The following is a 24,120-nucleotide window of genomic DNA, read 5'->3' on the forward strand; positions in this document are numbered from 1 at the left end:
CATGTTACAGCTAGGAGGGTGTTCAGGATACCTACACACAGATTTGTGAAGCTCAGGCAGCTGAGGAAGGTCAGGTTCATCACACCGACCAAATCAGTTCCTCTTTGATATCTGATACATTCCAACACAAGGATTTGAGCACTGAATGCAGACAACAGAATCTATAATTCCTGTTTGCTAAGTTCACAGAGAATGAGAGAAGATAATTTAAAGACAAACTTATTAATCAGAAAACTTCAACTGAAACAGTGAGCCTTCAAAAATACTCCCATATCTGCTGCCTGTTCCAGCTGTGCCTGGAGCAGAAACAGGTCCACAGGCTGTACATTCATATCCTATTATCTTCTGTATTCCTGCTTCCAAGGGACTGCAGAAACATCAAATCTACAGAGCACAGAAGAAAGAGAAATCCAAGAGTGACAGACATTGCAAAGAAGCAGCAGGCAGTCATAAGAGAGAGTAAGTGCTTAAGGACAGATTTTCAAATTCACTTCATGTGCACTCCAAAAATGCTGAATTCCCACTTGGGACAAGCACATCAAGAGCTCTTTCAAAAGGTGTGTTCTCTGGCCTAGATAAGAGTCACTCTGATATTCTCAGGTGAGTATCAAATCAGAAATGAAGGTGGGGTTCATCTTGCCCAACTTGCAACACCTGAATCAAACTGTACCCTACACTTCATTTTTAACTGATAGAGATTAATGGCCCATTAACTTCAAGCCAGCTTAGAGAAACTGAGACATAATTCCACTTTGTAAAGACACATGATTAATGGATCCTGGGGTTTTTTGCCTAACTACAGAAGGAAAACTCCAAAGATAAGCTTTAAATTTGCATAAATATACATGTCTTTGCATCAACTGAAGTACCAACAGCAAAATTACTATGCAGCAGGACTTGGATGATAAAGAAAGGCCTTTATAGCTTATGCAGATATGTTAGATAGTAGCTGTTTGTGCATGCAAACACATCTTTTTTCTTTTTTTTGTATACACACATACTTAGGAGTAATTTTCATATTATTTTTTTCATAAAATGAAAAAAAAACATGGAAGCAAGAGATAAACAAAAGATGGAAACAAAATGGAAGCAAAAAAAGCAACACAGTGCATTAATGCAGATCGTAATTAAAGGTTAGAGGTCAAGGCTGTTTTCAAAACCAACAACAAATTCTTCCTTTTCACAAAAATACAACAAATTAAATCATTCTGATGTTGTTTTAAATAAAGGATACTTATTTTCAATACAATACTAACTATATAAAAATACAATACTAACTATATAAAACACTTTATTAAAGACATCTTTACATATTCAGTATTTTATTTCTTATCCAAGACCATAACTAACTTCATGGGGGAGTTGCCAGCAGGGAAGACGTAAAATAAGGAGGCCACATTCAACCCACCTGGTGCTGCAGCTGCAAATGCCCCATGTGAGACAGGACAGCAATTCCTAAAGCTCTGCCACTATCAGTGGAATAACAGGAAGATCCTTCCAAAGGTGGATCCCTCAATACAGCCAGTGCAGAACCTCCTCTGCCAGGTCTGGGGACACACCAGCTCTCCCTGCCACAGGAATGAGCTCTCAATTCACAGGGAAGCACAAAGACCAAAGGTCCATAGAACCAAATGCCTTGTGTGGAAAACGGCTACAAGAGGACACTGAACACCAGAGCAAAGTGCAGGGGGGTTCTTTCCCCACTACTCTCCCAAACTCCAGGCCCTCTCAGCTCAGGCCTTTAGTGACCCAAAGGAAATGTGTGGATTCTGCATCCTCCCTGCAATCCTCTCCCATATTCCTGTGGACTCAGCACAAGCCTTTATCATACTCATTATCCTCTGGCAAAGAGTTCCACAGTTCTGCAAAATATCATGGCACTTCCAGCCCCTTCATTTGATACCTTCTTGTTCTCAAACTGGAAGAGAATGAGAGAGAAAATGATTCCATAGTTCTTTGTTGTGTTCCCCCTAATTCATACACTTTCCATGCTGAGGAGGCCCAGCACACTTAACTGTTCCCTGTACTGCATTTCCTCATCTTAGATCATCTTTGCTGTCCTTCTTGGAGTTCTTCCCAATTCTATTGTATTACAATCTAAAAGTAAGGAAAAAAAACCACAAAAAGAAAACACCCAAACAGTGCAGAAGAGAAGTATGGGGGGCTTTTGTTCTTGCCAAATATCTTCTACCTTGAGAAAAGAACAACAAAAAATTCAGACATGTAACCTTGACCTTCTGAAGAGAAAGGCTTTGGTGAAAGAAGATAACCTTATTGCCCACTAAGTGGCTGTAAAAAATGGACAAAAAGGTAATCTAAAACAAATACAGGAAATATTAAGTACAAGATAATAATCAAAACATTTTTCATAAGTTATTGCATAAGTTACTGCATACTTCAGGGAGCTTTGAGGCTCTGTTGTCACAGACAGATGAATGTAAGTTTAAAGTTCACACAGATCAGCAGGACTTGGCCACAAATCATAAATGAGCCCATTGTGGAGAAGCTGCAATATAATTCTTTTGAGAGACAGATATTACAACGTGCAACTGCAAATATCAAAGTTCATTTAAGAGACTCCTCCTGAGTCCCCTCTGCTTATCTTTCCCCTCTACTTGCACCCATCAAGTTGTTGTAGAGCTGCTCTTTAAGCAAGACAGGTGAAAAGATGTTGGTTAAAACCAACCAAAACACTGTTTCCCAGCAGAGGAGTGGAGTTAACACAGCAGGGAGGGTGGGAATAAATCAGTTTTGCTGCTACAGGACTATAATGTGGAACATGCCCCACAAACACTTCACACAATTCGTGTCCCACAGTTACAGAGAACACTCCTAAAGCAAACTGGGGCAGTCTGAAAAGGGTGTTTCCCTTAAAAACATCATAATGTTCAAATTAAAATGCAAGGCCAACAGAGTTTGGAATATTTACCACCATGATTTATTGTATATTTTTTGTGTGCTTGCAGGAGCCAAAAAAATCGTTTCATAAGCAAGAGAAATGTATTTTCTTATGAAATTACATCTTATGCATTTTTCTTTATACTAAATAAGACATGAACTTTGACTCCAGATCTTTGCAAGGCTGAACTGCTCATAATAGCTCTTGTACTTTTTCCAGTTTCTCATTTTAGTGAGCTGGTCAGAAGTTCATGTCTGAAAAATTAATGGCTGAGGCTTTTACCTGTTAATAAAGTACAACCACACTTTTCAAATAGTAATGGGGGGAAAAGACAGACAAAGTGTGATCACAATAAGCCCCATTCCCTCGGAAAAGAAAGTTAAAAATATAAAAAATAATATACACAATCCCAGGGAGAGCAGATAAAATCAAGCTGGGAGCTCCTTGTGCCACGTGACAGCAGGCTCTCTAATTATTTTCACTGTAGAAGACAGTGTACAATAAAAAGATCTGAAAATCAGAGCAAAAATGTTCCACTCTCAAGCCAAGAAAAACAGCAAGGATGCTCAGGAAGGAATGAGAATAGATCTGAAAATTACTCGTATGATAAATATAGTTAACTTTTTCCTCCCTCAAGAGGGGGAAGAAGGTCAGTTTACAATATACTTCTTACTTCCTTCCTTCCATTTCTAACATTAACATTTGCACCAGCCAAATTTTCTTTCTACTTCTCCTTTTTGTTTCCTCTGTGCCCATGTAAACTTTTCTTTCTTCCTTGCTTTTCAAAACCCTCCCTTTGTCATTCTCCTGTGTTTAATATCTCCACTCAGTCCTCTTTGTAGTCCCCTCTTCATTCTCATTGCTCTTGAGAGAAACCAGCACTTTCTGTGGAACAGGAGACTGCAAACAATGCAGCCACAAACCTTACCTGGCCAATGCCATTCTTGCAGGATTTGGGCCATGCAGGTTGGATGGAGGCAAAACTCAACCTGTGCAAATCCTCCCCATTCTAAATTTCTCTTTTGAAAAATAATAAACTGAAGTCAAACACGTTTGGACATTAATTAAATACAGGAAACAGAGAGTTTATACCAAAGCCCATGTCCAAAGACTAAATTAAAGCTTACTTTGGCAAATTGTTCATACTGGCCATTTGGGAGGGGTGGGGAAATTGTTCAGACAGAAGGAAGAATAGGAAGAACTTGCTTGTCTTGGCTACTTTCTCTCATTTTTCCATTCTTTCCTTCTTTCTTTCTTCTCCTGTGTGTAACACCCACAGGTTTCCTAATGAGATGGTATGAGACCCACCACACACTGCACTATGGGTGTAACTTAAATGGAAAAGAAACCTAAATTAACAACTTGCACGGATATTTATACATTAAGTGCCACAAAACTGAAAGGTGGTATTAAATACCACTAATATTAAACATAATACTACAGACATTAATGCTAAAAAGAAATTGTGATAGGTGAACATTTTCTCTTCAAAATAGTTACAGTAGCAGTTTAGGAAGTCTCTGCTCAACAGATCTATCAGGATGAGATCTGCTCATCAAAGTAAGGTAGCGTGGCTGCTAGTTCTGAAATGAATCTTAATACAGCCTGATTTGACATTAAGGTAGTCTAAAATCTTATTAATACTGGTCTAATAATCCTCTTTCTAGTAAATTTTTGAATACATCCTTTGATATGTACAGCAAACTAATTACAATTGACCTGAAAAGATGTGACTTCACACAGGGGTGGAAGGCTGGCCTGGGATACTGGAAATGGGAAATAACCAGTTAACAAGTATCCTAAGGTTCCTCCCATAGATACTTCCTGACAAATGCAGGGGTTTCACAGCACTGAAACTCAACACAGACTTGCATAACTTTGAGCAAAATGAAGCCACACTCAGCTTGAAGAGCTCAAAAACTTTTAATAACCTCCAAATGCAGCAATGGCTGCAGTTAAACATTTCCCCAGCAGCACCTCTAGCGTGTGCTCCCCGTTAGCCACGTGCCAGGCCCCTGCATGTCTCTGGATTCCCCAAAACACCAGGCAAACACTGCCCTGGTATCTGGCACTTCATCTGTGTGTGAAAAACACAAACCACCTCATTGCCCTCTGCAAACAGAGCTGTGATGCCAGAGGGGAAGGCAGAGCACAGGAGGTTTGGGGACATCTGAGTGACAGTAACTGCTGGTCTGGTCACCCTGTGGCTCACCTGAAACAGTCCCCAGAGGGAGGTCCTGGCTGCTCCAGTGAACACCCACCCACCCACCCATCCTGTTATTTCCTTCTCAGGTAAGAACAGGCTTGAATGTAACTTGAATAAACTTGATTCTTGGACTGGAACAAAGCACTTCTTTCTTACAAATTACAGCCCTGAGCAAAGCAGGCTGAGAGAAGAGGAAAGGGATGGATTTGGAAATGAAGTTTAACATGAATGTTCGTTATCACAGCCTGTTTTCTTCCTTTAGTTCTTTATTGTTAATTAATGACGGTGAGATTAACTGCAGAAAAGTGATGGAACAGTAATTCTGTCTCATCCAAAGTAAATATCGTTTAATCTAAAACTGTCACTGGTATTCCTGATGATCCCTCAAATGCATATCCTTAAGTTTTTAATTTTCAGGAAACAAGGGGAAGAGTCAAGCAGAAGATCAGTTCACAACCCTGGGACAGCAGACCAGTATTTCTACTGAAAAGTTTCATGACATCAAAGAAAAAATAAGACCCTAAATTTTCACAAACACTCTCAAATTAGTGTTGCATCTGTCTGCATACATAAAAACAATTATTATGTCTGGTAGTTTTACCTTATAAAACCATTGGTTTTGAAAACCTATTTTTTACTGAGGAAGGAAACTTTTACAGATAAAGAAGAAAAAACATCCCTTGATAAAACACAGAAAAACCTCAACAAATCTTAGAAATTCTGATCCCACCTCCTGTAACATCCCTCTGCTTTCATTATAATTGTTCACACTCAAAACCAGAGAAGTACAGGGGTTTGAAAGTTCATGTTTGACAAACATGAATAATATTTTAAAGGGATAAAATGCAGTTGCAACCTGCAAGGAAAGAAAAGGGTTCAGAAAACCTTTAGCAATCAGAAGCATCTTTTGCTTGCACAGTATTGTGTTCTTGAGGGTGGGAAAAAAGCCCTCCTGTCATGCCATAACAATCTGGTTCCCATAGATGCCTAAATTTTTGCAATAATAAGCCAACCATACAGTATGCAACCCATATTTTCTTCATTAAAACCACTCATTACTATTGACAATAGCATTTAAAGCTACAGCCATCAACTAGAATTCCACAGGAAAAGACCTCTTGAATAACTAAAAACATTTTGAGAGGCAAAGAATTTGTTCAGAATTAACACTGTTGATATAATACACATTGAAATAAAAAAATATAAGTATGGTGATCAGATATTGCAAGTGTCTAATAACATTCATTGCAAAAGTCATACTTCAGTAGAGATCCACCTCAATATATGGAAGGAAATGTGACAAACCACAGCCAGACCTTTTATCTGTGACAAGTTTATAACATGCTCCAGACTAGTAACTAAAATAAAAAGGTAGGGTTTTTTAACTAAGAACTATTTAAAAATAAATTGCTTGTATGACATAAGACCAACAGATAAGCAAATCAACTATAAACCCCACCATTATGACTCCAATGAAATGATATTAAACAAAAATTGGCAAGGCATTTAGACCCAAAGCTGATCAAACATTAGAGCACAAGCTACAGTGACCATCACCTTTGGTTTGAAACGTGGATGGACTCAAATTGCACCCATTAGTCTCACCACCCTCACACACACAAAAAATAAGTTTATTGTGGGTAAAGGTTCTTAATACTGTTCTATTCTGCACTCCCAAGGCCGTGAGTGCTGCAGCACCACTGGGGAGACGACAAAGGTCATCTGTCACATCACAGAAAGTTTAAAGACTGGACAAATTAGCAAAAGAGGGAGAAGTAAAGGTATTGTTTGTAAATTAAAAACTTATAAACTAAAGGAGACTTAACCCAGCAAGATTTCCCTCAATTTTGCAGGACCCAGGGTTATACCATTGACTCTTTTTAATTCTCAGACTGATAGTGCAATCATTACAATAATTTTTCAACAACACAGAAAATTAAAACCCACTTGAATTTTTCACTAACAAAGCTGAAGTAATTTCAGACCCAAACACCAGTATTCCTGCCTTTCCTGATGCCAGATTTCTCCTGGAAAAAAATAAATAGCAGTAGTTTCCCCTATACTTTATCTTTCTCTATTTCATTGTAAGTTAAATAATTTCTTTTACCAGTCAGAAAAAAAGGGCCAGATGATGCATGTTCCACTGATTTCCACTGACCACGTTGTTTTGGTGTCTCCAAGTAGTGTTTGACCCTTGAAGCAACAACTTCCTCCAGCAGCCTGCAGACCTCCTGCAAGAGCAACCAGTGACCTTCTTAGATCTGAACAGAAATGCCCACAGCAGAAATCAACAAAAACTCACCCCCTTTCACTTGAAAAGGAAAAGCATTATCTGCAATTAAGCACTGAAGGGAGAAGCACATAAATTCAGGAATAAACGGGGGGGATCAAACCATTTTTCTACAAAACATTATGAAGTTCTCACATGGCAGATGAAATACATAACATTACAATGCTAACACTTTTTATCAGAATTAGTTTCATATGCATGCAATGTAAGAAAAATACATGTTAAAACTGTATAACAACAGTAAATATTTAAACAAAATACTAGTAAAAATCCCCCAGGAATTGTCAACACACTATTTCTATGCAAGATTCCTTATAAACCACAACAGATTTTTGCTTCAATTCAACATAATTTGAGGGGGGAAGACTTGGAGCGAATTAGGTCACAGCAACCTAATTTCTCTAATTCACTTTGATTTTTCTGTTCATATCTTTCATACTTTCTTCAACAAAGCACAATAAAACCACATACAACTCAGAGAGAGCAAACTCTTCAGCCAGAATAACCACAGAGAAAAATAGCTTGGAGTAAAAGCAAAAAAATTAATCTCTTGAATACCAGAATAAGTTTTAACACACACACATATTTGAGACTTTTTCCTCAGTATTCTCATTTCCAATGCTCAAAATTATGTGCTCACAGAAATATAATTTTACCTTTTTACTGTGGTTGGGTAATAGACAAAACTGTATTAGTAGCATCTAAACTAAAATATCTTGGCTTAAAATTTCCCTTTGATTAATGTAGAAAGTATGGAGAGCAACAAATTTTGAATGCATTGCTCTTAATGAAAGCAGAGCAATATATAAGACATACATTTTCCTTTCTGCTTGTAGAGTATAATTATAAAATACTATATTTACTTATTCTTCTGTTTAACTCATTAAAGTGATCCCATTACACATTCCTGCACAGGACTATGGGTTCATGTAGGAAGGAAAGGGCCTGGAAAGCCGCAGAAACATGGAGTGTATTTGGTTCCTTCTGCAACAATAAACAGTACCATGCACTTCCTTCATTTACATGGAATGTATTTTAGCTTTAATGCTCATGGAAATATTAGTTAAATGGTTCTCCACAAAGAACTACATAGCCCTAAGAGTGCAAAAATAAAACCTGACTTTGCTCCCAGGAGAAAGGAGATATGGCAGAAGGGGCAGGGAAATTTGAAGGGCAGAAAGAGGGAAAAGCAAACCCAAGATGGCAACACTCAGGTCAGGACAGCAGAGTGCAAACTGTGGCACAGACAGGCAGAGAGGTCTATGCCCCTATTAATATTTTCCAGAATTTGAAAACAACAAAAATGTAGAAAATCACTTGCAAGGAACACGTAAAAGCTCTCATTAAAAATAAGCACATAGGCATAATTTTTCTTTAAGATCTTTTCCCTCTCATTTACACAAAGATTCTGCATGGGACTCAGGGGAAGCAAACTGCACAGTATTGGGCTCACACTTCTCTGTTGCTGAAAATATGCAACCTTTGTACTTGTCTCGAAACGTGTGGTCACAGAAATGCAATGAAGGCTGCCCTGTCATGCCTCTTTATTAAATCAATCATGATCTAATTTCCTGAAATTCACATCTTTTGCTTTGGCACTCTTACAAAACACATTTTGAAAATGTTTAAAACTCAGATAACCAGGAGAGTAAAACTGGTTATAAATAGAAGGCTTAATGAGCCTTTAGTCAGAAAAAAGAAGTCTGAAAGATTTCCCCTATTTTCTTATATCTCTGCTTAATAAAGCACAAATCGGATGAACCACATGTTGCTAAATATTCTGCTCCCTGAGGATATTAATTTATTGTTTCTTTTAATTTTATTTAAACCTATTCCTTGGAGCCATCCAGGGACGCTCTGCAGTGACAGGTTAATTACGGCATCATTAGGAAAACTATCTGCTGAAATTACCGTAACGGAGACTTGCGGGAAAGTCCACAGGAATCCCAAACATGTCCCGCAGCCGTTTGCAACAGGGAACTGCTCGAGTTCCCACACGGGGAGAACCCCTGCCAGCAACTCAGCACCAGAGTGCAGCAGAAATCACACACGGAATGATGGCAGTTACAGGCAGAATTTTCCACAATCTCATCAGGATATACAAATGATACGCTTCAAAGTAATGGGAGATTCTTGTCACAAGATGCAATGGTTCTAGTGTAGTTTATCATGCAAACTTATGGGGTTCTTGCACCCTCTAAATGCAGTATCGTTCACACTTGTCAGAAGGAGAAATAGAAAAACACTTCCCCAACATTCTGGTTTATATAACTCAGTATACTTTCCAAATACTCATGAAAAATGTATTTTTAAAATTAAAGTCAGAAGAATCCAAACAGCATACAGACATGGATGAATGCACATACACACACACACACACACACACACACACACACACACAGAGTTTAAAAGGTAAAAAGCAAATTTAAGCTGGTCATTAGTGACCTAACAAACACATATGGTTGACTCAGGGCTCCCACAGCAATCATTGATGGTAAGGTGTAAGTAACAATATTCTCATAGCACTGGAAAATTCTAAACAGTTCAAGGCAATCCAACTTTTTCCCTGCAGCCAACATGCTTTTGAAGTAGAACTGATATTTGTTGTACCTCTTTCTCATGATCTGAAAACCAGCTGGTGTCTTTACTGGAGCCTTGAGGCAAAATATGAACATCCACCAGGACAGCAAAGTTCCCACACTGGAAAGAAAAAAAAAAAGGACAAAAAAAAAAGAAGTTGAACTGTGGCTGCCAGGAAGCACATGTGGAGCAGACAAGGAGATAAACAATCAGGTAAGCATATGCATCTGATTCTGAGATACAGCAGGCAGAACATTAAACTGTGGAAGTTTATGAAGTATGGAATTACAAATTTATCATTGTTTGTGGACTTAATAAGAAACAAGAGCACCAGACCTATCCTGGATAGCTCACCGAACATGGAATTTTCTTCTTCTATTTAAATGACATTTTAAAATCTGAGTTCAAGCAGATTTTAATTTTTTAGATTTCCTTCACCGAAGTCCCATCTCTATTTTCTGAAAATTTGGTACCATATTAATTATCTAATTTGCATTTTAAATGTATTAATTCCTTAAAAATTTGGTCTCTTAAGAGTGTTTTCCTTTCTCCAAACTACATAATGTAAAGAACAGCAACTTTTGAAGGATTTGTTAATGAATATTGGGTAGTTACCACATTTGTCATTTAGTCAATACTATACTTTGAATGGTTAAATAATAAGGCCCACCTATTACTAAACACTATATACAGTTGTTAATATGAGAGGTGACATCCCAAGGCACATCAACTATTTCTGAAATTTCCTGATAGACTTTCATTGAGGACAATGTGACATTTGAGGTTTAATTATTATCTTTTTTTCAAAATATCAGTCATTCCAATGAACTAATGTAAGAGTGAACAGCACAAATACATCCCAGTTCCCCTGAGCACTAACTCACCCTGTCCCTTTCCCTGCACAGAGATATGGGGCATTACAAACTTCTGGTTCCCTTTTTTCCACTGTAACATGGCACCAAATCTCACTGAGACACCCCTGAACTAAACAAGGTGCAGAGGAAAAGGAAAGGCCAGTTTCATCCCTCTGTTTTGGCTGCTTGTGCCATGCCAGTGATGCAATAAACTCGCTTTTTGAGCACACTGGCCATGCATGGTCATGGCAATTGCACATCTGGAATGTCTGATGGAACAGGAACAACATTCTGATTCCAGGCAAGCCTCAGAAGTGCAGGAACCATCCAGCGTGAGAGGGGTCTCCTTTCAATGGACAGTGCAGGGCTCACTTCCTGCCCTCACTCCATCTCTCCACATTTGCTCCTCACTGCCAAACATCTGCAAACCCCAACCTCAGATTTCCAACTGCCAACACAGTAAGTTCTAGAAATAGTGGGATATGCAGCTTTAGGCTCCAGGTGTACATCTCCAACAGTCCAAGGCACATCTATATCTCAGGCCTAGCACAAGTACAGTTGTTTAGAGCACCCTCGCCCATACAATTAGTACAAAGAACAAGATTTAGCATCAATTTTATTAACCACGACAGCATAGTTGGTAAATTAAAAACCTCTGGGTTTACAAAACACTTAGATCTGTAAACTAACCACAAACAAAAATATTGAAATAATGATTCAAATACAGTTAAAATCTAATTAATGCCCAATATTGTATTGCAGCTAGAACACAAAGTTTGGCAACTGAGACAGGCATTGGGAAAAGATTTTGAGAAACTTCTAAGTTACTTAGAGGTATCAGTCCCTGAAAGAGCAGAATGCTTTGATCTATTGTATCAAAAGGCTTCTCTTTCCTCCAGAGAACCAAGAATTACCAGATGGCTGCAAGAGCAAACCTTTCCAAGCTTTAAATGGATGACAAAATATCTCTCAGAAATCTCTGGTGAATCATTAGTCAGCTCCAGCAAACTTTAAGTTGACTACTGAACTTCAAAGTTAGCAGACACTGCAGATTATAAAGTGAAAGCCAGTAAATTATTCATGGCTCAGCACTTGTAACAATGAACAAGTATTTGATACATCAAGAAAATTCAAATTATCAAATGCTGCATGTTAATTTTCCATTGACTGCAGAAACTTCATATATAGATACAGATGCAAAGTATAGACCTGTTTTTCAAGAAGAGATAACGTTTGCAAATATTTTCTGCTGAATGGCAATGTTTGTCTTGGTTGCCAATCTTGAAACAAATGGAAAAAAGAAAATAAACCATATTTGAAACGATATAATGGAACAGTTAAAACTACCTGTAAAATAGTACAAACACAAGAAGCACTTGTCATACTGTGCACTCTGGAACTGCACAGGACATGGTATTTCTGGCATTTCTGCTTTATGTGCCTTCACATGGTCCAGCTTTATCATCACATTACACTGAGCAGCCCAACACAACTTCAGCTACTCCAGCAGCAAAGGAAGAGTTCTCAATACAGACTAAATGCCAAAACAAATAATTGAGGGGAAGAAAAAGAAGTGGAAGAAAAATGTACACCGTTTGTATTAACAGATTTGATGATCTTATAGAAGTTTCTAAGCAATTTTTATTTTTATTCTGATCACATTTTATCCCATGAAAATACTAGCTTTTATTTTACAGGAAATGAAGTGTTTCCAGTCAGTGTGGCTGCAAAAAGCAACTCGTGATTCCTAAGTACCATAACTGAAAGGCAAACAAAAAGAACAGCAACTTTTAATTTCATGCTTTCAACATCAGTCTCAAAATTTGCACTGAATATTGTTTTTAGAGGTGTGATTGTCAAAACTGAAACCTGAATGTCTGATTTGATGGGAAACACATTTGCCAAAAATAAATAGCAAAGTATTTCATTGAAAAATTAAATACAGAAACAGATGCACCAATTTGAAATTCCCCATAATTCCAGAATTCAAAAACTCTGCATTTTTACAAGCTGTTTTTAATGTTCACATTCTTACTGAAACAATCTAATGACATTCATTGTGCTACTAAACAAAAGGCTTTAAGTGATCTCAGAATGTTTTTAGTGTATTGTTGTTCAGTAATGGCATCTAATTCAGAACATATTTTCAGAAATCAAATTGTTTGTACAAATACATCAAACACTTCATAGATTCTGCAAATTGAAAGGATAACCAGACATGTAACATAAACAACAAAAACCAATGCAGTGGTAAGTCAGTCAAGGGAAGTCATCTGCTCATAACCTGTTGAAACGTTGAAATAAGCAAATATCAGATGGTGAACTATTACTGCAAATCCCCCGGTGAGTAGATAAATCCAAATAAATACTATTTATTGAAACACTGACTTTTACAATCAGTGGGCTCCTACATGATCCTCTTATTTCTTTAAACTGTATCACTTCAAATAGCACAAAAACAGTCCTTACAAAAAAAATACAATCCTTGGGCTGCTGGGGATAAACATGGTGAGTATGCACTCAGTGACACAGTTCCAAATGTGCTGTATCATTAAAGCAGACAGGAGGGGAGAACCAGCCTCCCATGACACACATTAGTGTTTCCCATTTCTGTGATTACCCTACGGATGTGGCTGCAGGGTCAGGATTAATTGCAGCTTGGCTGAAACAAACATGTGATGGTTTGGCTGAATTTGGGGATGGGTGGGAAGGAGCAGAGCTGGAACTGTCACATCCGCCTTCGCTTTCCAGCTGCCAACACAGGCGACAGCCCCAGTGTGGCTGCAGGAGGTGGCTGGACATTTGTCACCTCTGCTTCATGTCAGAATGGTCTTTGTGGTCCCAAAGGCTTGGGGAGTTTGTGATATTAAATGGTCTATAGAAAGATAATACCTCCCCCTATAAGCCTTGCTTTGCTTGCAATCAATTTGAATTAAAGGCAATTTCGAACCACAATTCCCAGTTCTGCTGGGAGAGCTGCATGTCCTACACTGCACAACTTCAGTTCTCCAGGATAAACATGCAGGGACTGTTTCTTTCTACTGTCATCTCTTCCCTGAGAAGTGTGCTAATAAATTACAGTGATAATTTTTACAGTCTCAGATGATGTCAATAGTTGAAAAAAATTAGACTAGGTCCCAGTGACGACTCAAAAACGTCCTTGGAAGCCCTTTTTGGCACTGTGACATAACTGATAGGGGGTGTCATTAGTCCCCAAGTGACCACAGCACTGCCAAGAGATTTTGGGGGAAAAAAATAAAACATAAATAAGGAGCTCATGTGAAATATCTTGTCTTAAAATAAAGAGGAACATTTAAATATATTCCATGCTTTTTAAGTTCTTTCTGAAAATCAGTAAATATTTGACACTGAATCAAGTTCAAACACCTACAGCATTAAGTATAACCACGTATTGTCATTGGCCTATACACTGTGCCAACTATTATGACAAAGTTCACTTTTTCCAGGCTTTTTAGAAGCAAAAGTTTGTTCTCCTCTTTTATCTTTCTGACCCCAAACAAAATGATGTGTCTTCCTTCTGTTTACACCTTTAGCACCAGGGACTTTCAGTATTTTGACTTCTACAGCAACAGCAGGAGGCAAAAATCACTTCAGCGAGTGAGCATCGAGCACAGGGCTTGTATTTGTCATTATACATGAATTTCTCTTTCATTTACAAGCATGTCCAAGAGCACTGGGGTTTGAGGTAATGCACCCCTTCCCAATCTGAGGGGACACTGTCCCAGTCCTTCAGTGCCTCATCCTACACAAACACAGGAGTCAGAATGGCTATTCATGCACCACCACTGCCAATGGCACACGGAGGCACAGGAACTCCAGGGACAGCTACCACTGACCATTTCTCATGCTTCTAAATAGATAAAGTTGTGATTTGATATGTGCATAACTTTCCCACATACATTCCAGAATCATCAAGGTTTGTTTTTTTGGGAGGGCTGAGAGGTTCCTTCTGGGGAAAAAAAAAACAGGAGGACAAGGAGGAAAAACTACTGCTTTTTTTTCACTATCCAGTCAAGTTGCATAGAAATAGTGTCCCTCTAGTTATTGCTCAAAGCAAGTCATTTTTCAACTCTCTTTCAGGGGTGTTTAGAAACCAACAGGTCACTAGTGTCTGGTTTTACTGTCATGAGATTAATCAGAAGGTTTAATTTGTAACAGGATCCCACACCAGCTGATTCAGAATCAGGACACAACAGAGCAGAGAGAAGGGTACAGAAGGACCCACAAGCAAGATCCCTCTAGCAATTTATGACAAGCTTGTTCTTCAGTGTGCTCAAGAAATACGATGCAAATGTCAGGGGAAAAAAGGTATATTCCACTTTTGACCTTTTCTCTTTTCTGGATAAGAACTGCTTGGCTCTGGAAATTGTACAAAGCTTGTACTTCATCATAAATTTATTTACTAAAGTTGGAGAACAGTTTTGACAAATAAATTCTTCTTGTTAAAGAAGGGTTATAGCCATCAGCTAACATCACCTAGATCTTTTAAATTCCCTGTCCTCAAAGATCTATGGGGTCACTCTGCAATCGAAAGAGGGAGCAGCAGATCAAGGGCACTGCTATAACAAGGTCTGACTGGAATATCTATCTTCAAACATAGCTGTACTAAATTATACACAGATTCAGCAGGAATTGGACAACATAAAATGCATTCAGACTTTCCAAAAGTAGGGAGGAAATTCCCCCTTTTATAACCTGAATACAAGTTCTATCTAAGCAATCTTTCACAAGTGGTTGGCTTGCTTTTTTTAGGAGTATAGTTTATGTGAGAGAAATTCCTAAAGGGAGGAGTGTTTAATTTTCCGGTGTCTTAGTGGAAGAAAAGAGCAGTTATCTGAAAATTGAATCAATAAGCTATAGGCACATTAAGATCACACTGAGAGGTTCCCATGCCAAGCAAAGAGGTGTAAGCAGAGAACAAGCCTTCAGAACAAACCTTTGATAAATGTGGTCTGACAACACATGAAACCAGGATGCAACATCAAGGCAGCATTTTAGACTCATAACAGATGCAGATGGACAGGATATTAAACTTAAGAAATGATGGGAAAAAGAAAACAAGAAATACTTGTGAATGATTCAACCCTTAGGAAAACATTTAAAAAAAAATCTAAGGAGCTTCAAATCTGATGGAGCTGTGTATGATACTGGAGACTTCCAAATTAAGGACTAATATGCTGTTGTTAAAGCACATAATTGTGAGAGATCCACCCAAATCAACAGATTAAAATAAATTAATGAAGACAACTCCTTCAGAAAGCCCCAAGTATCTGCCGAGGTAAAGGATCTCAATGTTTTTAGCAACATAAGAACACTGCAGTGCAAAACAGAGCCCTTCAGTTCATCACCCACAGTCAGGCTAAGCAGTAATTACTTAATCTAAACATCTGAACTGGGCTTGGAGAACTGCTCTATCAAGTACAATGTTGAAAAAGAGGCCTAAATTGCATGAGAGAATTAAGCTTAATTTAGGTTGTCAATCTGTGCTGGTCTGATCCCAGTTCCGTAGGAGGCTTTGTAGCCCACATACTGAAAGGAGCCACGTAGCTGGAGCTCCAACAATTGCAAAAAGCAAGTTTTCCCTTCAGGCAAAGTCTCCAAGTAACAGTGAAATCTCACCATTGTTTTGAAAGGATATACACCATGTCCCTGCCTGCGTCAGGACTGATCCAGAAAAACAGAAAGAGCAGCACGGCGTTTGCTCAAGATAATAAAAAAGATAAGGTGAGATTCCAACAAGCTGCTTTCACCCTTTTGTTGTAAAATATTACCTAAAAACTATTGTATTTTTTAAATCATAGCAAGCAAGCAATGATGAAATACCCATCTCTGCAGCAACCTGCTTTTATGACACTTCATGTTGGAAAGGGTGAGCAGCCATATTAACTGGGTAGCTGAGCATATTCACAATCTACCCACATGCTATTAATTTTTAATTGTAAATTTTAAGGACATTTCCTAGAGCTTAGATATGACAAGAGAGTGCCATGGGATAACACATTATTGTGTATCACCTGATCACAGGAAGTGGGTGCAGATAAAGATTATTACCTTACCTAGCCCTTACCCTGAGCAATCAACAGTAAAAGTTTGGTATTATGAAAGTGGTTCATGAGGAGAAGAATTGCCTCGTTGGTGCTGTACTAAACTGGAATGTGGGACATGGTCTGTGGTTCCAGAAAGTCAGTGCTGGGATTAATTTCTTGCCTAGGTGGAAAGACAAAGGAACGAGTAGGTACCCTTTACAAAACACTCTGCATGTCTGAATTATTTGTTTGGTAATTACCAGATACTACTGTAGTGGGTATCAAAACAATTAGAATGATTACAGGTTCATAATACATAAAGGGCTTGCTTGAGGCCTGCTAAATAACAGCAGTGATGACCAAAGCTTCCAAAAACCCCCAAAGATCATCAACAGTAACATGGCAATATAATTTTCTGAAGAAATCACAGCCTTGAGGCTCAAGACAAAGTCTTGAGGGCCTTTTTCAGACCTTTAATTTGATAAATGATTTCCACAGGTTTTCACATATGTGCTCTACATGCTATTTATTAATGAGCCAAACTTTAAAGTATCAACAAAAGGTCACCAAGCATATATTGGAAGCCACTGAGGGACATGTCCAGCATGTAAAGAACCACCACACAGAAGGGCTGAGGAGCTTAGTAATGTACTACCTGATTTTATGTGCTTTTGCAGATACTAGTCATGACTAGAAAATAAAGTGCAATAAAAAATAAGGTAAAAAACACACCACCCTCAGTATCTTCTGATGTAAACTCTGTCAGAGGAAATAAAAATAGCCATCTGATTAAAACAATTTCCAAACTCCTCAGGTGAAGCAGAGGCAAAGCACACTGTTTGTTTCCCAAGGTACCGTGCACACTGCAAAGCTGACAGAAGCAGCAGCTCTCCAGCACAAGGCACCAGAAGAGATTCCCCAGTTATTGTACAACAGCTGCAGGGAAGGGCCCGCGTCCCCCTCCCAAAACCAGAACTGGGAAGTGAGGGCAGGTCCCACGCAGGAAACTGCTCCATGTTTCCCAACTCTGCAGTTATTTCAGATTGCTTTTTATTCTAAGAGACAAGGTCTCACCTGCTCTGCAATTCACTTCCTTCCCTCCCTCTCGTGGAAACGTTACCTACCGCACGCAGCTCCTGCAGTGGGAGCCACTGAGCACCAAACTGACATCTGCAGCACATGCTTCAATATAAAATATTTGCAGATGCTAAATCTTTATGCCAAAATAATTGAACACATTAAAGATACATTGATCACACATGCTCAGACTTTAAGAGAAATACATAAAGGAAAAGTATTTTTTATTTGCAAAGAGAGTACTAGCAAGCCAAACTTATAATATTGTTAAACTTCCTTAAGTGGCTGAAATGTTGGATTTTGCAAGTACATAAAAGAAGTACTTTTTAAACTCTGTGATTTGATTAATTTATATAAGCTAAGCCAGGAAAGTTTCAGAACTGCAAGAAAACTTTTTCAGAAATAATGCAAGAAAAAAGTGATTCACTGCTGAAAAGGGCATATTGCAAAAGTGACACCCTTTGGATAAAATCCTTCTATTAAGTGGGAGTATATATGTCAACACAGGGCAGGGGGAGAGGAAAGTTCAACAAAATATTCAATGCTTTACCTGCAAAGGTACAAAATAGATGAGTCTTTCAAGTGAACAAGTAATGCTGTAAATCTTACTGCTGAAAAAGCAGAATCAGATGATGGAGAACACATCATATTTCGAAATGGAAACAGATCAGCACAAACCTCAAGGAATTACCAGCTGGCAAGCAAAGGAATATAATTTTTTTTAATATCCAAGAAAAAGAATTCTTTTCATCTGGCATTGAATAGAGTACATAATAAATGGACTTTGTGCATAAAGAAAAATGAATACAAAAGGAAGAGAAGAAACGAGCCATTTGTAAAAATATGTAAAATATTAACATAGTTGAATACTGAAGAGTTGGCAACAAGCAAGAACAAGTTGTGAAAAGCACCACTGATTCCTGGTGGTGTGTTTGCCACCAGAAAGGCTGCTTGGACTAAAACTTAACCTGTTAGGGAAGTTACTTCCCCATTTGTCTGCCCTTGCCCCATTCTGCCTCCATCTTACTTCTTCCAGACTGAAAAAGTAAACTGTCCTCTACCTAAAGCAGTTTTGATTCAACATCTGTTTTAAAATGCATTCTAAAACTACTGAGTTTGACAGAAATAAATAGGAAGTGACTATTCATATATCTCTCCTAGCAAAGGTAGGTGGTAACCTCTGGGAGGAGAACAGGGCAATGAAAAGCAGGTGGGGATGACAAGACCTTGACCAAAATCAGATGCAGCTGAAAAAGTGCCCCTGACTCTGTTCCAACACGAGGCCTTGGGGAGGCACCAGGAGCCCATCCCTGACCCACAAGGCAGGCAGGTGTGCACAGCATTAGATAGCACACATTAATCAGCACTTACATGCAACACAGCAGGCACAGCCAACATTTGTAACACAAAAAACATGATTTCTTCTGCAAATACTCCTCTTCCTGCAACTCAGTTTCTCAGGCTGGGAAGGGTAAGTACCAACCATTCTTCTGCTAAAGATTTATAAAAATTAGTTAATTGACTCCAGTGTCTTTCAGTAGAGGAAGAGAAGATCCAAACTAACTGTGATTGTTTCTAACATGAAACAAACACTGAAGGAAACAAACTCATTATTTTATGTAAGCACAGTTCAATCTATAACTGGCTTTGTAGGTTTTTACAATTCTTTTTCACACTGAATGAAAACACTTGTGAAAAACACAATCTACAGATACTATGGGTGACACATTGCTCATTTTCACCTATTATGGAGAATAATAGAAACAACAGGCTCCCAAGATTTCAGCAAAGTTTTACATTTCAAAGCCTTTTTTATTTTTTCAATTTTCCCGTGGATTATATTACTAATTGGAAATATGTGGGAAATATTTCCCACAATTATGTTTATAAAAATTCCTGTGATAATTAGCAGCAATCCTAACACACATGGAAAACATTAAAATCCCTGAAAATGATAAATAGTGTTGATTTTATGCAACAAAATGTAGATGTTAAATATATTAAAAAGTTATATTGAGTCAATACAAAGGTTCATAATGACCAATATGCTGTCACATCAACTAGTAAAAGAAATCCACAGGAAAAGGTTAAAAAACATAAGCAAATAATGATACTTTTCTGAGCAGATGTATTAGACATTTGTCAGCATGAGATTCTCAGGTTTTATATCCCATAGGCTGCATCTGTACTTGGAACTCATCAGTGATTGTTTTCTCCCAGAATTTGTTAAACTGGTTTATAAAACTGCTTGAATTTTTGCATCCACAGAATCCTGTGCCAAGCAATCCCCCAAACCAATCACACAGTCATTCGGAATTGTATGTTCTAGTTCATTTCAAATCCTCATGTTGGTTTAATTAAATACTCTGGCTTGTTAAATTAGAGCAGTCATTTCTTATTTATCTCTTTCTTCCATCCCTGATCTAATAGACCTTTGTTATTCCCCACCCACCCACCTCCAGCCTTCTCTCTTCCAGGCCTAAGAGTGTTAAATTTTTCCTTATACCGAAGAAATTCCCCACCTCTCACTAAATCTCTTAATTCCACCATGGAGAACTACATAGTGTCTGAAAAGTAGATGTGCCCTCCCCTTGTACCATGGTTTCACTTTGGTTGTTTTGCAGCGAGGTTTGTTACTCAGCTCCCTTCTCAGGTCCTTTGCAAACACAGTGTTTGCCCCACAGTTCTCTGTCCAACTCCACTATTGCCTCCATCCACCTTTTTCCTTCAGCCATGGAATGTGTGTAAGGACCTTCTTTCTCAGCTCATTTCAGGAACCTCTGGTGAAGCACTGTCAGTCCTTATGGAGAATATGAATGGGTTATAGCCACCAGATTTCCCAGTTCCTTACAGTCACTAATACCTGTAAGACACCAGAAGGCCTCAATGCATGACTTCTTACAAGGGGTATTTTGACTTTTCCCCACTGTTCTCCACAAATCCAGATATCCATTCATTCTGCCCCAATGGAGTTTGTGTGAATTTGCCCAATAAAGATATTAGAACTGACCTGACGACTTTCTAGACCTATCACATAAGGCATTCACACACACATGGGCAGTTTAACAAGAGCAACATGTGCCAAAGTTTATTATTCTCACATACCCTAAAATCTGCTTTCTGTTTACTGCTTCCAATGCAGAATACAAACCAACTAAAACAAATAACTGCATTAATACCTATTGTTTCTTTTGCAGCTAAAAATACTATGAAACTGGAAAATCAGTTTTCAAAGCTAATGAATCTGTTTTAAAAGTTCCAGCTTTTTAACAAATTACTAAAGAGCAAAACTCTACAAATGCATCTTGGCAGCCTCTTCCATTGTGGCCAAAGACAGAGAATCTTGTTCAAGCCAGTGTCTTTTCCCTTCAGTGACTTCACTTGTCTCCCAAATTCCTCCCATACTGAACCAAACTGCTGGAAATAAACCCCACCTTCTGTATATAAGCTGATAATTGTGTAAAACAGTCCCTCCAAATTCTTTTGTTTTTACCATTTCCTATTCAAAATTACTTATATTTCTACATTTACCATTCTTTTTCTCCTTGCTCTATCAGTAAACCTATCACAAAAAAACTGCCATAGGTCTCAATTCATGACATCTTCCCTGAATTTAAATTCATCATTCAAGATTTCTCCACACCTCCCAAGGTCACAACTGCTCCTTAATGCATCTTCTCAAGGGGCCAGTGCTGTCAGTACAGCTGACAGCAGAAAGCAGCTCAGTAACTTCAGCTATGCCATCTATTATCAGGCAGCCAAGATGTCACCTGGCTGAATTAGATCTTGCTTAATTGCAATGTTTATGTCTACCCAGCAATATGTTAAAATGGAAAATTAAAACTGAGTGTCTGCAGTACTTTAATTTTCCATAACCTGCATCCACCTGCTTAGCTCTGTAACAGGGAAAGAGTTTACAGACAACAAACATCCTGACCTGCTGCACTGAGATTTAATCCCAAAATCAATAAAAACAAGAGAACCATCACTATCAACTGCTCCATATCTCACAAGGAGTAAATAATTTTAATCAGTTCCATTATTTTAATGATCCTCTGAAAAATGAAATTTTCAGACTGATGCAGCATTTTGCATTAATCAAAACAGTCCATTTTTCTTTACGTTACTGGAGACATAAAAACTAAGCCCAGATTACACAACATGCCAACAAAAACAACTGTTCTTTAACTTGCTAGTCCTTTTAACTTATGGCCACAGCCTGAAGATATAACTCCTATTTGTAATCAACAAAATAAATAGTTATTGGTGCATCAGCCCAAGAGAAGACTTTTCCCCCTGCTTTGCTGAAGTTCTGGTCTGTATCACTCTCAGTTCCCAAGCCTCTTTCCACCTCTCCTTATCTCAGTCTTCATTTTCCCACTGTCAAAGCCTGTTTTTCCAGGAAAGAAAGTTATGGTAAAGATGAGGAATATTGTTCAGCACCTCTTTGCCCTTTGGCACTGCTATCAAACACTGGGATTTTATCTGCCACATTAGCAGAGATCTTACAAAGAACACATTCCTTTTTGTATAATGTACATGGTGGTCACTCAAACAATAACCAGTAACAGATGTCTGAAGTGAGGAGAATGGACTATTTAAGTAGAACTTTATAAATTCTGATGATACTTTCCCAGATTTGAAACCTTGACACTTCATTTATAACTATCAGTATGGCCATATACTTTCTTCTGTGTGTTTATTTCTAGTTCCAGCTTGGTGAGGATACTTTGTCCATCATGCTTTAAGTTTCTCTGTGACCTTGCAGATAATCTTACCCTCAACTTGCCTTCATTTAATAGTGTGAAGATAAAAATGAAACAACCTCTAAAAGAATCCAGTATCCATATAAGGAATTCTGACAGGGCTATGAACTTACATGAAATTACTGGTCACATTCAATACCTTGCAATGACCATCTGGGAAAGTTTTTCTTTCAAAGGAAACACAAAAGTATGAAAGAAACGTAACCTGCCAGAGTTCACTGAAGTTTTAATGTTACAAGATTTGTATTTGGGTTTGTTTTCCAAGGGGTTTTTAAAAAGCACTCTCACTCAATATGCATGGGAAATTAAATAGTAACTGCTTCAAATATCTTTACACTTCAGTATTACAAGAAAGTGTTGGAATTTTAGAAGAAAATTCTCCAGGAATCCATAGCTGAAAACCGTATCTGCCAACAGTAATTTTTTACTCAGACAGAAAGTAGAACTGAAGATTAATTTGGCATAATACAGAAGCAGGGGATTTTTAAGACTACAGTCTTTATAATGCTGCATTATATTTAATTAGTTGTTTTTCACAATCTGTTTTAACAAATAAAGATTTCTGGATGTATTTCTGGTTACAGCTGCTTAGGAAAAAATTGTATTTTTTACATGTCATTTAAACAGTCCATCTCAGCTACAGCCACTAAAGATGCCATCAATAGGAGCAGCAATGGAAAAGATCTTAAAACACAAGTTCAAATTCTGAGCAGATAAACAGATCTATGAACCATTCCTCCAACAGACAGAGCACATTACAGCGCAGAAAGATATTTTTTTTCCCATTACAATACTCACCTGTACCCACACCACTGGAAATCCACAGAGTTTTGAAAGACAAGTTGACAGGATGGAAAGGCCCCTTTGTACACAGCATTACCTTTTCTGACAGAACTTAAGCATTGCCTGCCAGAAGTCAGACATTTCATATTAAAATACTTGGTGACAGATGCTACTGATATAATGTGATTTCTTTGGTTAAAAAACCAACCCTGCCATACAACTGTAACTGCAAAAATCAAGGAGCAAAACAGGATGAACTCCCACCTGCTGCAGGAATCACCAACCAGAGACAGGACTGTGCCAGCCAAGGAACTTCAGCAACGTCTGCAGAGCTGGAAGAGCCATGGCTGAGTTTTCACTTCCTACATGTTTGCACCTTTCTAAAGAGCCACACAAGAAAGAATATACTCTGTAAATTAAGTTTTAAAAGGTATTATTTTTCCATGGATTTCAACAGGAGCCCCCACCCTTGCTTCACAGACTGACAGGGAATTATCCTTTGAAAAGGAACAGCTCATTTTTTAATTTAAAAAATTGATGGCATGATAGCTGCACAACTGTCTGCTAAAAGGACTGAAGACACAGAGATGACCGATCACAGCTCCTGGACATCAAGAA

General features: G+C 38.2%; 1 protein-coding gene across 1 annotated transcript in view; it reads right to left on the reverse strand.

Moving 5' to 3' along the window:
- SLX4IP (SLX4 interacting protein) overlaps positions 1 to 24,120 on the reverse strand; it is a 71,666-nt gene that overhangs the window by 27,453 nt on the left and 20,093 nt on the right. Inside the window, 2 exon segments of the mRNA XM_071582125.1 lie at positions 7,213 to 7,336; positions 10,006 to 10,095. Coding sequence (XP_071438226.1) covers positions 7,213 to 7,336; positions 10,006 to 10,095 — 214 coding nt within the window.

The sequence above is a fragment of the Pithys albifrons genome, chromosome 2 (assembly GCF_047495875.1).
Source record: "Pithys albifrons albifrons isolate INPA30051 chromosome 2, PitAlb_v1, whole genome shotgun sequence".
Taxonomy (NCBI): domain Eukaryota; kingdom Metazoa; phylum Chordata; class Aves; order Passeriformes; family Thamnophilidae; genus Pithys; species Pithys albifrons.